The sequence below is a fragment of the Spermophilus citellus genome, assembly GCF_964194105.1.
Source record: "Spermophilus citellus genome assembly, chromosome: 13".
Classification (NCBI taxonomy): Eukaryota; Metazoa; Chordata; class Mammalia; order Rodentia; family Sciuridae; genus Spermophilus; species Spermophilus citellus.
In genome coordinates, this window is record NC_138193.1 from 94,876,617 (window position 1) to 94,890,291 (window position 13,675).

The 13,675-nt window shown below is 37.4% G+C and overlaps 1 protein-coding gene across 3 annotated transcripts in view; it reads left to right on the forward strand.

Moving 5' to 3' along the window:
- RBKS (ribokinase) overlaps nucleotides 1-13,675 on the forward strand; it is an 87,466-nt gene that overhangs the window by 32,847 nt on the left and 40,944 nt on the right. For all 3 annotated transcript variants that reach the window (XM_081264503.1, XM_081264502.1, XM_081264504.1), the window contains one exon: nucleotides 2,396-2,560. In XM_081264503.1, the coding sequence (XP_081120629.1) occupies nucleotides 2,396-2,560 (165 nt within the window). The remainder of the gene's footprint in view (nucleotides 1-2,395; nucleotides 2,561-13,675) is intronic.

The window sequence follows — 13,675 nt, forward strand, 5'->3', positions numbered from 1 at the left end:
TCTCAACAATTGATAGGAAAATCAGACGCTACCCTGGTGGGTGGTATGTATGGACAAGATACTGGACAAAGGGATGATCCACATCCCAGATGGGCTGGAGCTCAGTGAAATGGGGTTTCATTATGCTACTCAGAATAACATGCAATTTAAAACCTATGAATTTTTTTTTATCCCACTTGAATCAAAGTGTGAAATATGATATGTCAAGAACTATGTAATGTTTTGAACAACCAAAAATAAAAATTTTTTTAAAACTAAAATAAAACCTATGAATTGTTTATTTCTGGAATTTAGTATTTAATATATTTGGACCATATTTGACCACAGTAACTGAAACCATGCAAAGTAAAACCACAGAGAAAAGGGGACTAATGTGACGCAGTTTTACAATATCACTTTGCATAGAAGGTGTGGGATTTTTAACTCAAGTGATCCCTAAAGCTTCAATAATTTTTAAAATTCCATTTAAAGACAGTAGATCATAGTTTTCACTCAAACAATAGAAAGTCTGTGTTCATTACTTTAAGCTACCTCTTAAGTAATTATTGCTGCCAACATCAGCTCATTCCTTGTCTTAAACCTTTTATTTTGTTCCAGGGATAGCTTCAAGTTTTCTTTTCTTTACCTGTGAAACAAAACCTGCATTTTCCATGCAGAGGTATAATTTCACATTATGTATCAGTGCCTATTATGGTAGACTTTGCCTGGTTCTTAGGGTGGCAGTGCCTTTAAGAGTAGGGATGGCAGAAGACCTAGGACAAATGCAGAAATGGGACACTTGGTTCCTTTCGTCGAGAGATTGAGTACACAAGATAAAATCCTGAGTTGCATTTTGAAAGTTCAACTTGAGGGATGAAGGAGTGAGCCACAAAAATAGACAGCTGTAGTCTTGAGCTTGTTGCTCAGTAGCTAAGGCCAGTCCAGAAATGCAGATTTGGAGGTCAGAACACAGAGGCTACAGTTGCCTCCAACAGAGAGAATTAGGCCAGTGCAGGAAGCAGAGATGCTGTCTTTCAGCAAGTGGGTACTTTGAATTTTTTCCAGGACCAAGGTTGGGTTTGTGCTAAACCATCCCCACTTTATTAAGTCCTCCTCCTCCTGGCCAACAAACACATCTGTGGTAAGATGATAGGCTAGAATTTGTTCTGTGCTGAGAGGTAATTTTAGGTCATGTCTATACAAGATCATCACAAGCAGCCTGGAGCACAAAAAAATGCCTGCTGCAACTCATTCCCCTAGATCAGTGCCATCCAACAGAAAGAAGATGCAGACCACAGGGGGGATTTTAAATTGTCCAGGAGCCACATTTTAAAAAGTAAAACAAAACAGGTAAACTTAATTTTGACAGTTTACTTAGCCACGAACTCCAAAATATTACCATTTCAAAATGTATTCAAAAGTTTCATTTGAAATTTAAAACCTTTTTAATGTTTTAAAAGTTGAGATTTTTACCTCCTTTTCTCAGTACTGTCTGAAATCCACTGTGTGTATTTTATACTTAAAGCACAGTTTCAATTGAGACTAGCCACATTCCAAGTGTTTAATGGCCACATGTGCTACTGTAATTACTGTGTTGGAGAACACAGCTCTCAAGAGTTCACCTGAGAGAAATGCACCACCGCCCCTCCACCATGTTGGGGGATTATAGAGAGTGAGCCCAGGTGATGGGAATCTATCAATTCCTTGGTCCTGTCGCCTCAGTTTGTTCTGGTATAGCATAGGCTAGATAGTCTTTTATCTGGTATAATTTTCTGTCTGCTAGATAGAATAAAATGTGTTTGGATTGTCCCAATGACTTCTTAGAATACCATTGGGTTCATACATCAACTATTTTTTCGTACAATAGAGCATTAGTTTTGAGCTTATACAAGTTTATTCCTATTTACACTCATCTATATGGCATCTGTCATTTATAATTCAGAATCTTTGTCATATACATTTATTAGCATTTCCCATTAAGTAAATTTTTAAGTATGTTTTATAAAATTTATTAACTAGCATTCTTTATACATAGGAATATTAATAAGGGAAACCTTTTTAAAATTTTGCTCAAAGTAATCAGAATAAGCCCGGCCTGGTAGCACACACCTGTAGTCCCTGCTATTCAGGAGGCCAAGGGAGGAGGATGGCTTAAGCCCAGAAGTTCAAGGCCAATCTGGAAAACATAGCAAAACTGTGTCTCCTAAAAAAAGTAATCTGAATAATATGAGTCTCAAGAGACATTCTAAAAAATACATTTGAAACGCAAAATTTAACCTGAATGTCCTGAAAATGTCAAAATTAATACTTACAATACATTTTGTATAATAACTTTATAAAGATGATTGTAACATTGCAGAATATCATTGCTTGGCTTTGCTTGGTTTTAATATAAATATGTAGGATTTCTTTATAGGCCAGAATATCATCATCATAGTGGCAGGAGCAAATTTACTTCTGAATACTGAAGACCTGAAGGAAGCAGCCAGTGTCATTAGCCAAGCCAAAGTCATGATCTGCCAGCTAGAAATAACTCCAGCAACTTCTTTGGAAGCTCTGACAATGGCCCGTAGCAATGGAGGTAATTTTACATATTTGTCACTCTTTCTTTAAAAGCTTTTATCACTGTCTTAATTAAAGTTAACCTTTTAAGTTAAGCAAAGCAATACTTTTTCTGTAGTAAAATATTCGTTCCTCCATCTGTGAGATTCACTGTCTTGTAGTTCTTGATAACGTTAGAAAGACTTACAAATAGGGCAGAAGCAACATGAGGAACATCTCCAACATCCCACAGTATAATCTGCAGTCTTGTTAGCAGAATGATACAGGGAATAATTAATCTCTGAAGGAGCTTTGGCTAAGGTACACCCTGAGGAGTGAGGAGCAGCGGTTAAGCTGTCTGTCATGTCCAGTCACTACCCGGTTACACTTTAATAAACCTCAAAAGGAATCAAAGATTTTTTCTTTCTCCTTTTTGTAAAACTACCATTTTCTCAATAAGCAACCAAAGATTATTTGTATGTAATGTTTTCTACGTTGTCAATGTGTATAAAGCAGCTGTTTTCTTTGATCTTTGATTCGGAAATGGTTAAACCTACCAAAACAGGCAAAGCGCATAATGAAACCAGTCACCCAACAGTTATCAACCTGAGGTTAATTTTATTTCGTCTTTTCTCCTACCCACTCCTCTTCCTCTGGCAAATAACAAACAGGTTTTTTATACTTCCTTCTCCCTTTTCTCCACTGCCTAGTGAGAAAAGCATCTTCTGAGATAGAATCCCATTTCTGTCCCTGTAAGCTTTGTGGTCTTAGCAGAATTTGCTGCTTTTTCTGAACTGGTCTGTAAAATGCAAATGGAAATATGCCTACAGGATTATTCTAAGAATGGAATGAAATTAAATGTGATGCCAACCATGGGATGGTACAAGCCAACAAATCCCAGTTTTCTTCTCTCCATTCACTTCTCTCTTTATATTAAAAATTAAGATAATATCCTGATCTAGCACTATTTGGTCAAAAAAATCAAAATAAAAAGTAGCCAGTCTAAGACAGTGGCTTCAGTTTGATGTTGTGACATTATTTCTTTGATTTATAGTAAGAATAAAATAGAGATTCACATTGATTTTTCCAGATAAGACTTTCTCAGCAAGATAAAAAAATTAAAAGAAGAAGAACTGTATGTATGTGTATGTGTGTGTGTGTGTGTGTGGTGTCCTATATAGCAATAAATGGAAAATAAATCACTGAAATTATTTTGTGAAGAAAGTATATGTCCTGATTTAACAAATTTTCCTCTTGGCAAAACAATGTGCCGTGGCAAATTCTCACTGACATTTACTGTATTTTTAATGGACTGGAAGCTGTCAGAAAGAATGCTAAGCCAAAACCCGTTTGGTTGCATTTTCTGGAAGTGTCACAAATAAAGGCTAATACTCCTGGTAGGCATTCTCTGCACTGCGCTCCTCTCAGGAGATGTGAATCCAGTGTGCCCTTCACCCTGCTCCTGTCTCTGGGTAGATGAAAATATATTCTCAAGTAACTTCTCTTTCTTTTCCACTGTCCCATGTCTCTCACTGTTTCCTCTATCCTAGTTGAGTTCCTGTTGCCCACCCATCTTGTGGAGGAGAGGAAGGTACAGCCACAGTGAGCTTACCTCTCACAGGTGAGGCTAGAGTAACCCTCTTGGGCAGGCAGCCTAACCTCAGGCTGTCACTGGGTGGGATCCAGAAATGCTTCCTCTGTCACCTGCCATGCAGCTGTTCCATCTGAGGAGCTGGAAGTCCTGGGACATTAGGAAGAGGGATAGGTTAAAGTGGGCTATGACCACCCAGCCTATTTCACACTTTGGCTAAGAGCCAATGTGCCTAAGTATTACACCTACATGATCTTTCCTGTATAGTAGTCCCTTCTTAACTGGGGCAAATACATTCCAAGATTCGCAGTAAGATGTCTGAAACCTTAGGTAGTACCACGCTCTATCATGTAATCTTTTCCATCCTAAGCACTCATCACATTTTATGACCAAACCTTTTGCAGTTTGAGAGACATAAAAGCAAAACCTGTGCTAATTTCTCTTCCCTTCTTCTCAGTTTTATGGATAGAAGATTCATTCTTGCTGTAGAGCTTAGTGATCTTAGCATAAAAATTTTTCTTTCCTTATTATCTCAAGAACTTTCACCTTTTCACCTAAAGGAACCACTTTATAAGTTCTATTTGGCAAATATCAAGTTACCTCATCACTACTCTTACACTTCAGAGCCATTATTAAGTAAAAAAAGGGTTCCTTGAACAGTATAATACCATGAGACCACAGCAGTTAATTCGATAACCAAGATGGCTCCTAAATGACTAACTTGCAGGTGATACAGTGTGGGGAGGCTGGACAGAGGGACGATTCACATTCCCAGTGGGGTGCAGTAGAATGACGTGAGATTTCATCACGACTCAAAATGGTATACAATTTAAAATTTATGAATTGCTTATTTCTGGAATTTTCCATTTAGTATTTTTAGACCCTGATTGACCTTGAGTAAAACTGTGGACAGCAAAACCACACATGGCTGTGGGGGTGGGGGAGTGATTGTGTAATAATATTGGAAGTAGTAATACCTTGCATTTAAATGTACTTTATACCTTATAAGGTTCTTTCTTGCCCATTTGATCTTCAGAAAAACCTTATGACAGAAATTTGGCAGCCATTGTTCTCTCAGGATTAAAGGTGAAGAGACTGAGACTCAGAGAGGCTTAGGAAGTTGTACAACCAACATCACACTTTTAGTACGTGTGGAAATATAATTTCAGACTATAAGACCCAAGTTCTATCTCCTAGACCACACTTTAAAAAGAAAGTGCCACATGCCATTGACTTTAAGGAACTAAGCCATTATGAAGAATTTTCTCTAGAAGAGTAAAATCCATACATTTTAACACTGTCCAGTGCACAGCCTAAGTGTGGAAAGTGTTTGCTACTTTTGTGAAGAGCGCACGTACAAGTTTACAACAACAAATCCCTTGATTATGTACAACTCTAATGCACCAATTTTTTTTAAATGTGGAAAAAAATAAAGAAAATTTTTTAAAAAAGTGAAGAAGCCCTAGAGCTTCATCAATGCATTGCCACACACTGCAGTACAGCACACACACACACACACACACACACACACACGCACATATTTACACACCCAACTCTGCCGAATCGGGCACCTTTTTCTGACCAAGTCAGTTGGTCACTGTTTGGTAGATAACAGCCAAGTGCACCTTAGATTCTACACTATGAATGGGGTGTGTGTGCGTGTACATGTGTGTATGCATGTTTATTTAGCATGTGTGTGCACTTAGTCTGTGGTGTAGTAAAAGGAGAGTGATGGTTTGGTAATTCATGTAGAATGGTTTTTAATTCAGAATCAATCACAAGCAAATAGGGAACTTCAATCAAGAAAGCAACTTCTTGCCCAGGGCTTTCAGTTCTTCTGTGAAACAAGAGAACTGGACTGAGAGTTCTCAATTCATTGATGTCACCATGGACTCATCACAGAGCAAAGCAGGCAAAGCTAATCGTCTGCCGAACTCTTGAGTGTCTTGCCCAGGGCATATGTGCTGATCAGCATTATGCCACCTCAAGAAAGACGGTAAAGTTCTCATTGTCATAGTCTGACTTTATTGTCATAGCTTCACTGCTTCCAAGAGGTAAATTTTGAATTATATACCTTGTATGACTAGATTATCTATCAATTATTAAAATACAAAGTAGTGGCGGGGTCATGGCTCAGTGGTAGAGCACTTGTCTAGCACATGTGAGGCACTGGGTTCGATCCTCAGCACCACATAAAAATAAAAAAATAAAATAAAGGTATTGTGTTCATCTACAACTAAAAATATTCTTTAAAAAATACAAAGGAAATGTTCCCTCCATCTTTGAATATTCTGTCTGAAAACTCTCTCCTGTCTTCACCACAGCATCACCTACAACATCAAAAAAAATCGGTACCCCTGAATAGCGCCCATCCCCACAAGGTCACAGTGCAGTGAGGGGGGCCACTGCAGAGCTGCTTGTGATGAAATTATGCATGTTGGTTCTGGTCTTTATATCCATTTCAAAGCAAATGGAACATTACAGGAACAATTATACATAATTGAAATTGTAAGATTGCCAAGATTAAATCCTAGGTATGATACAATGTATCTTTTAATGCGACTTTAGTCCTTTTCCATTTGGCAAACACAACTCCTTGGCTGGCCACCTAGACTTTCACAATAACATTGTCCAGCACACGCCTCAAGTTTGGAGAGATTTTGCTACTCAAGTTGCAAAAAAAGAGCCTCTAGTGTAAGAGATAACCAAGCCCATTATTTGGGAATCCCAGCCTTCTCGTGGTTTCTTTGATTAGGGTGATTTTTATATCTGTTTCTCTGAGCTACTTCTTAGAGTCATCAACTGTCCAACCCTACACCTTCACCTACCCCACCCCCCAAAACCATTAATAGATTCCACCTTGTTACCCTGCCTTTTAGCCTACCAACTGCTCCTCCAGGCCTCACCTCTTCCTTGTTGACATTGCTGTGTCAGCCATTGACATGTGGCCAAGATAACCAGGAGTTTAGTCCATCTTACATTGTAATGAATAATAATTATTGTCGGATGCTGTCAGTCACCTCTGCAGCTCCAGGTCACTCCATGATACAGTGTGTGTTCTCTAGTTCTGCCTAGTCCCAGAATGACATCATCTTTTCTATCTTGTCTTACAAATTTGCATTCCTCCTTGATTAACTTCACATCTACTGATTCTTCATGCTTCTTCATCATAGTAAAGTATTTCTGCTCATTTATGGAAGCAGGAGCCAAGAGGAGTCTTTTTTAATGGCATCTCCACTTTTCCCCTAAATTTAGTTACTCTAAACTGTGTATCAGACTGTAAGCATGTGTATCCAGTTACTATGGGTAAGAATGCTGTCCCTCAGTAAAATACAAGCAAATAAGATGTGATCGATTTTTATACAATATTTATGGACAATTATAAAGTTCTTTATTCCCGCTATTGATACTTAAATTCATTGTAATCGTTGTTTAAAATCTGTGGGTATGGTAGAACTTGGCTGAGAATCCATCTGATCCTGGGCTTTTCTTTGTTGGTAGGCTTTTGATGGCTTCTTCAGTTTCCTTACTTGAAATTAGTCTGTTTAAATTTTCTATGTCCTCCTGGTTCAATTTGGGTAGGTCATATGTCTCTAGGAATTTGTTTGATATCTTTAAGATTTTCTAGCTTATTGCACTATAAATTTTCAAAACAGTTTCTGATTATCTTCTTATTTCACCAGTGTCTGTGGTCATGTTTCCTTTTTCATCATGGATTTTAATAATTTGAGGTTTTTCTCTCTTTTGGTTAGCTTGGCTAAGGGTTTATCAATTTTGTTTATTCAAAGAACCAACTTTTTGTTTCGTTGATTTTTTTTTAATTTTTTAAAATCTCAATTTCATTGATTTCAGCACTGTTTTTAATTACTTCCTGTTTTCTATTGATTTGAGCATTGACTTATTCTTTTTCTAGGGTCTTGGGATATAAGTGTTAGATTAGTTGATCTTTCTCTTTTTTTTTCTTTCTATTCTTTTTTTTTTTTTATTGATTATTTATCGCATTACATAGTTCATGATATATCATCTTTCATACATTAGACTCAAATTGTGCTTTGAACTCCCATTTTCACCCCAAATACAGATTGCAGAATCACATCTGTTACATATTCGCATTTTTACATAATGCCATATTAGTGACTGTTGTATTCTGCTACCTTTCCTATCCCCTACTATCCCCCCTCCCCTCCCCTCCCCTCCCATCTTCTCTCTCTACCTCCCCTGCTGTTGTTCAATTCTCTCCCTTTTTTTTTTTTTCCCTCCCCCTTGCCCCTCATAACCTCTTATAATTTTATGTATCCTTGAAGGTCTCCTACCATTTCCATATACTTTCCCTTCTCTCTCCCTTTCTCTCCCCCGATTCGTCTTTGTTTACTGTAGTCTTTTCCTCATGCTCTTTCTTCATGTTCTGTTCTTAGTTTTTCTCTTTATATCAAAGCAGACATTTGGCATTTGTTTTTTAGGGCTTGGCTAGCTTCGCTTAGCATAATCTGCTCTAATGCCATCCATTTCCCTGCAAATTCTATGATTTTGTCATTTCTTAGTGCTGCATAATACTCCATTGTGTATAGATGCCACATTTTTTTTATCCATTCATCAATTGAAGGGCATCTAGGTTGGTTCCACAGTCTAGCTATTGTGAATTGTGCCGCTATAATCATTGATGTGGCCGTATCCCTATAGTGCGCTCTTTTAAGGTCCTCAGGGAATAGTCCGAGAAGTGCGATAGCTGGGTCAAATGGTGGTTCCATTCCCAGCTTTCCCAGGAATCTCCATACTGCTTTCCAAATTGGCCTCACCATTTTGCAGTCCCACCAGCAGTGTACAAGTGTACCCTTTTCCCCACATCCCCGCCAACACTTGTTGTTGTTTGACTTCATAGTGGCTGCCAATCTTACTGGAGTGAGATGGTATCTTAGGGTGGTTTTGATTTGCATTTCTCTGATTGCTAGAGATGGTGAGCATTTTTTCATGTACTTGTTGATTGATTGTATGTCCTCCTCTGAGAAGTGTCTGTTGAGGTCCTTGGCCCATTTGTTAATTGGGTTATTTGTTATCTTATTGTTTAATTTTTTGAGTTCTTTGTACATTCTGGATATTAGGGCTCTATCGGAGGTGTGGGGGGTAAAGATTTGTTCCCAGGATGTAGGCTCTCTATTTACCTCTTTTATTGTTTCTCTTGCTGAGAAAAAACTTTTTAGTTTAATTAAGTCCCATTTGTTTATTCTTGTTGTTAACTCTTGGGCTATGGGTGTCCTATTGAGGAATTTGGAGCCTGACCCCACAATTTGTAGATCGTAGCCAACTTTTTCTTCTATCAGACGCAGTGTCTCTGATTTGATACCTAGCTCCCTGATCCATTTTGAGTTAATTTTTGTGGATGGCGAGAGAAAGGGATTCAATTTCATTTTGTTGCATATGGATTTCCAATTTTCCCAGCACCATTTGTTGAAGATGCTATCCTTCCTCCATTGCATGTTTACCTCTAAGTATTTTCTTTTATATCCTCTCTGATTTCTTCTGCTATCCATTCATCATTCAATAGTGATTTATTTAGTCTCCAGGTATTAGAATAGTTTCTATTTTTATCTTATCATTTTATTCAATTTGATCTGATAGAATGCAGGGTATTAACTCTATTTTTTTTATTTGTTAAGAGTTATTTTGTGGCCTGATATGTGGTCTATTTTAGAAACAGATCCATGTACTGCTGACAAAAAAAAAAGTAACCAGTCATTGATGGATGAAATATTCTCTATAGTCTCTAAATTAATTTTACTTTTTAGTTCTGTAGCTTCTTTATTAATTTTTTGTTTAGAAGATCTATCTAGTAATGAGAGAAGTATGTTAAAGTCATTCAGTATTATTGTGTGTGCTCTATTTGATTCTTGATATTGAGAAGAGTTTGTTGGTTGTATGAAGATTCTCCACTATTGGGGCATAAAACTCAAAGTGGATCAAAGGCCCAGGAATTAAACCAAAAACCCTGCATATAGTAGAAGAAAATGTAGGCTCAATACTCTACCATGTCAGGGTTGGGATCTGACTTCCTGAACAAGACTCCTAAAGCACAAGAAGTAAAATCAAGAATCAATAAATGGGATGGCATCAAATTAAATAGCTTCTTTACAGCAAAGGAAACAATCAAGAATGTGAAGAGAGAGCATATAGAATGGGAGAATATCTTTGCCACATGCATCTCAGACAGGGCATTAATTTCCAGAATATATAAAGAATTAAAAATACTTAACACCAAAAAACAACCCAATCAATAAATGGACAAAGTAAATGAACAGACAGTTCTCAAAAGAAGAAGTGTAGATGGTCAACAAATATATGAAAAAGTGTTTAACATCTCTAGAGAGAATTGAGAATTAAAATTACAGAGATTTCATCTCACTCCAGTCAGAATAGCAATTATCAAAAATACAAGTAACAATAAATGTTGGTGAAGATATGGTGAAAAACTTACGTTCATACATTGCTGATAGGACTACAAATTGATGCACCTACTCTGGAAAGCAGCATAGAGATCTCCCATAAAACTAGGAATGGAATCACCATTAAACCCAGCTATCCCACTTCTTGGTATATATTTAAAATGTAGAATTTAAAATGAGTATACTGGGGGCTCAGGTTGTAGCTCAGTGGTAGCACACTTTGCCTGTCATGTATAATGCACTGGGTTCGATCCTCAGCACCACATACAAATAAATAAAGATACTGTGTGTCCATCTCCAACTAAAAAAAAAAATAAAAATAAATAAATAAAAATAAACAAAATGAGTATACTGCAGTGCCACAGCCACATCAATGTTTTATCACAGCTCAGTTCACAATTAGCTAACCTATGGAGCCAACCTATGTGCCCTTCAACAGATGAATGGATAAATAAAATGTGAGATATATATATGTACATATACATATATACACACACAAAACTTGGCCCTTAAGAAGAATGACTTCATTACATTTTATTATAGTAAATGGATGGATCTGGAGACTATCATGCTAAGTAAAATAAGCCAGAACCCAAAACCAAAGTTCACTTGTTTTCTCTGATATGTAGAAACTAACCCACAATAAGTAGGGGAGAATAAGAATAAAAGTTCATTGGATTAGACAAAGGGGAATGAAAGGAAGGGATGGGGGGATAGGGAAAGAAAAGACAGTGTGGATCTGACATGATTTTCTTATGTACCTATATGAATACACCACAGTAAATCCCACCATCGTGTACATCCACATAATGAGGTCCTAATTAGAAAAAGACATTCTATGCTTGTATAATTATATCATAATAGATTCTACTATCATATATAACTAAAAACAAAACAATGACATAAAATAAAATTTGTGAGGTTTTTAAATATTTTTTTCTTCTTTGAAATGGGATTCTTACTGTGGTAGCCAGGTTGGTCTCAAATTCATGAGCTTAAGTGATTCTTCCACCTCAACCTACCACATAGCTGGGACCACAGGTGTATACCACCATGCCCAGCTTAAAATTGTTTTTATTGTGGAAAATTTCAAATATGTAAGGATATAGAATACTATATTGGTAAGTCCATATGTGCTCTCATTTAGCTTCAACAAATGTCAAGACATGACCAGGGTTTTTTTCATCTGTACCCCACCATTACTCTTTACCCTCCACTGCACAACATAGCTATTATATCATTTCATTAACAGTGTACCTGTTTTTTGATGGAAGATTAACTGCATGATGTACAACATTTAATCTATAGTCAGATTTATTCCAATTAGCCTTTTATAACTAATTACTTATTCAGTAACTTCTCAGACTTTTCTCTTTATGCAAGTATAGAAATGTAACTACGTATGTAGTTATGTTTTTTTAATATTTATTTTTTAGTTGTAGTTAAACAGAATATCTTTATCTATTTATTTATATGTAGTGCTGAGGATCAAACCCAGGGTCTTGCACATGCTAAGCAAGCGCTCTACCGCTGAGCCACAACCCCAGCCCCATGCAGTTATGTTTTTATGTGTTTTATTTAAAATGAATAGTTGGTAGAAACCTTCCTTTTTCACGTACGGATAAATTATAGAAATCTTTCTCTCACAAAGGAAGGAGCTACTTCATTCTTTTTAGCTGCTGCAGAGAATTACATCAGGTGAATATGTCACAATTTTTTTTTAAAGAGAGAGTGTGAGAGAGAGATTTTTTTTTAATATTTATTTTTTAGTTATCGGCAGACACAACATCTTTGTTTGTATGTGGTGCTGAGGATCGAACCCGGGCCGCATGCATGCCAGGCGAGCACACTACCGTTCATGACAGCCCCGAATATGTCATGATTTTAACCAATCCATTTGATAGATGTGTAGGTTTCTTTTTGTATCTTTCTAGCACAGAGCTCCATGAGCATCACTGTGTATCATATTTGAATACCTATAGATTTCTGTGAGCATAGATTTAGAAAAGGAATTGCTAGCCCAGTGTGATGGCACTCACTTGTAATCCCAGCAACTCCGGAGGCTGAGGCAGGAAGATTGCAAGTTTAAGAACAAGACTCAGCAACTTAACAAGGCCCTAAACAACTCAGCAAAACCCTGTCTCAAAAAATAAAAAGAGCTGTGGATGTGGCTCAGTGGTTAGGCACCCCTGGGTTCAATCCCTGGTACAAAAAAAAAAAGGAAGAAAAGGAATTGCTAGATCAGACATCTTTTAGGGGAAGAAAAAGGAAATGACTGTACCCTGCTGTTCCATACTGGTGCCTTGCTCTAACCTGTGCTCTGATGCTAATGAGTACCAATTTGAAGATCACTCTAGGTGGGTGTGAGGCAAATAAGGAACAATATATTGTTCAGAAAACCTAAAAAGTAAGTGGGTGTGTTCAAATGCTGGACAATGAGGACCTTTATGCATAACTGACATCTCCAAGACATCACAGAAGCCAGAGAGCCAATGAGGGAGATTGTTGCCAGGCTACACAGAAGGCAGAGGAATGGGTGGACTGGCGGGGGTGTTGGGCTGTGTGTAAAGGACAATATAATAACAGTGATAATCCTTTACATTTGTACAACACTTTACAGTTTACCCAGGGCTTTCATGTCCATTTTCTAATTGAAGTTGCACAATAGCCCTGTGCAAAAATTTGAGCTGCCAAAAATATACAATAGGATTTCTGTGGGTGGACATTATGGAATCTACAATAACAAAAATGTGGAAATAGTGTTAGCCCATACAGGACAAGATCACTGGCTGGACCAAAACATCATATAAGACCTAAGAGGGTGCAGACTAGGCAGCCTCATGGGGCTGCAGTGGTGGACTCTTTCCATCAGCCACATGCTCATTAGCATCTTTCCATGAATGTGGGATAGGTCACTTCCAAGCAGCTATGTGAGAGCCACCTGGAGACCCTGTTCTTACCCCCAGAGATTCTGACTCAGTGGGTTTAAAGTGGAATCCAGAAATCATGCACTTGAATTCTGCTGTCATATATAACAAATTAGAATAAATAATAACAATTTTTAAAAGATATGAATATTCTGGAGTGCAATTGCATACATAGCATGTTAATAACTAAGTATGTCATT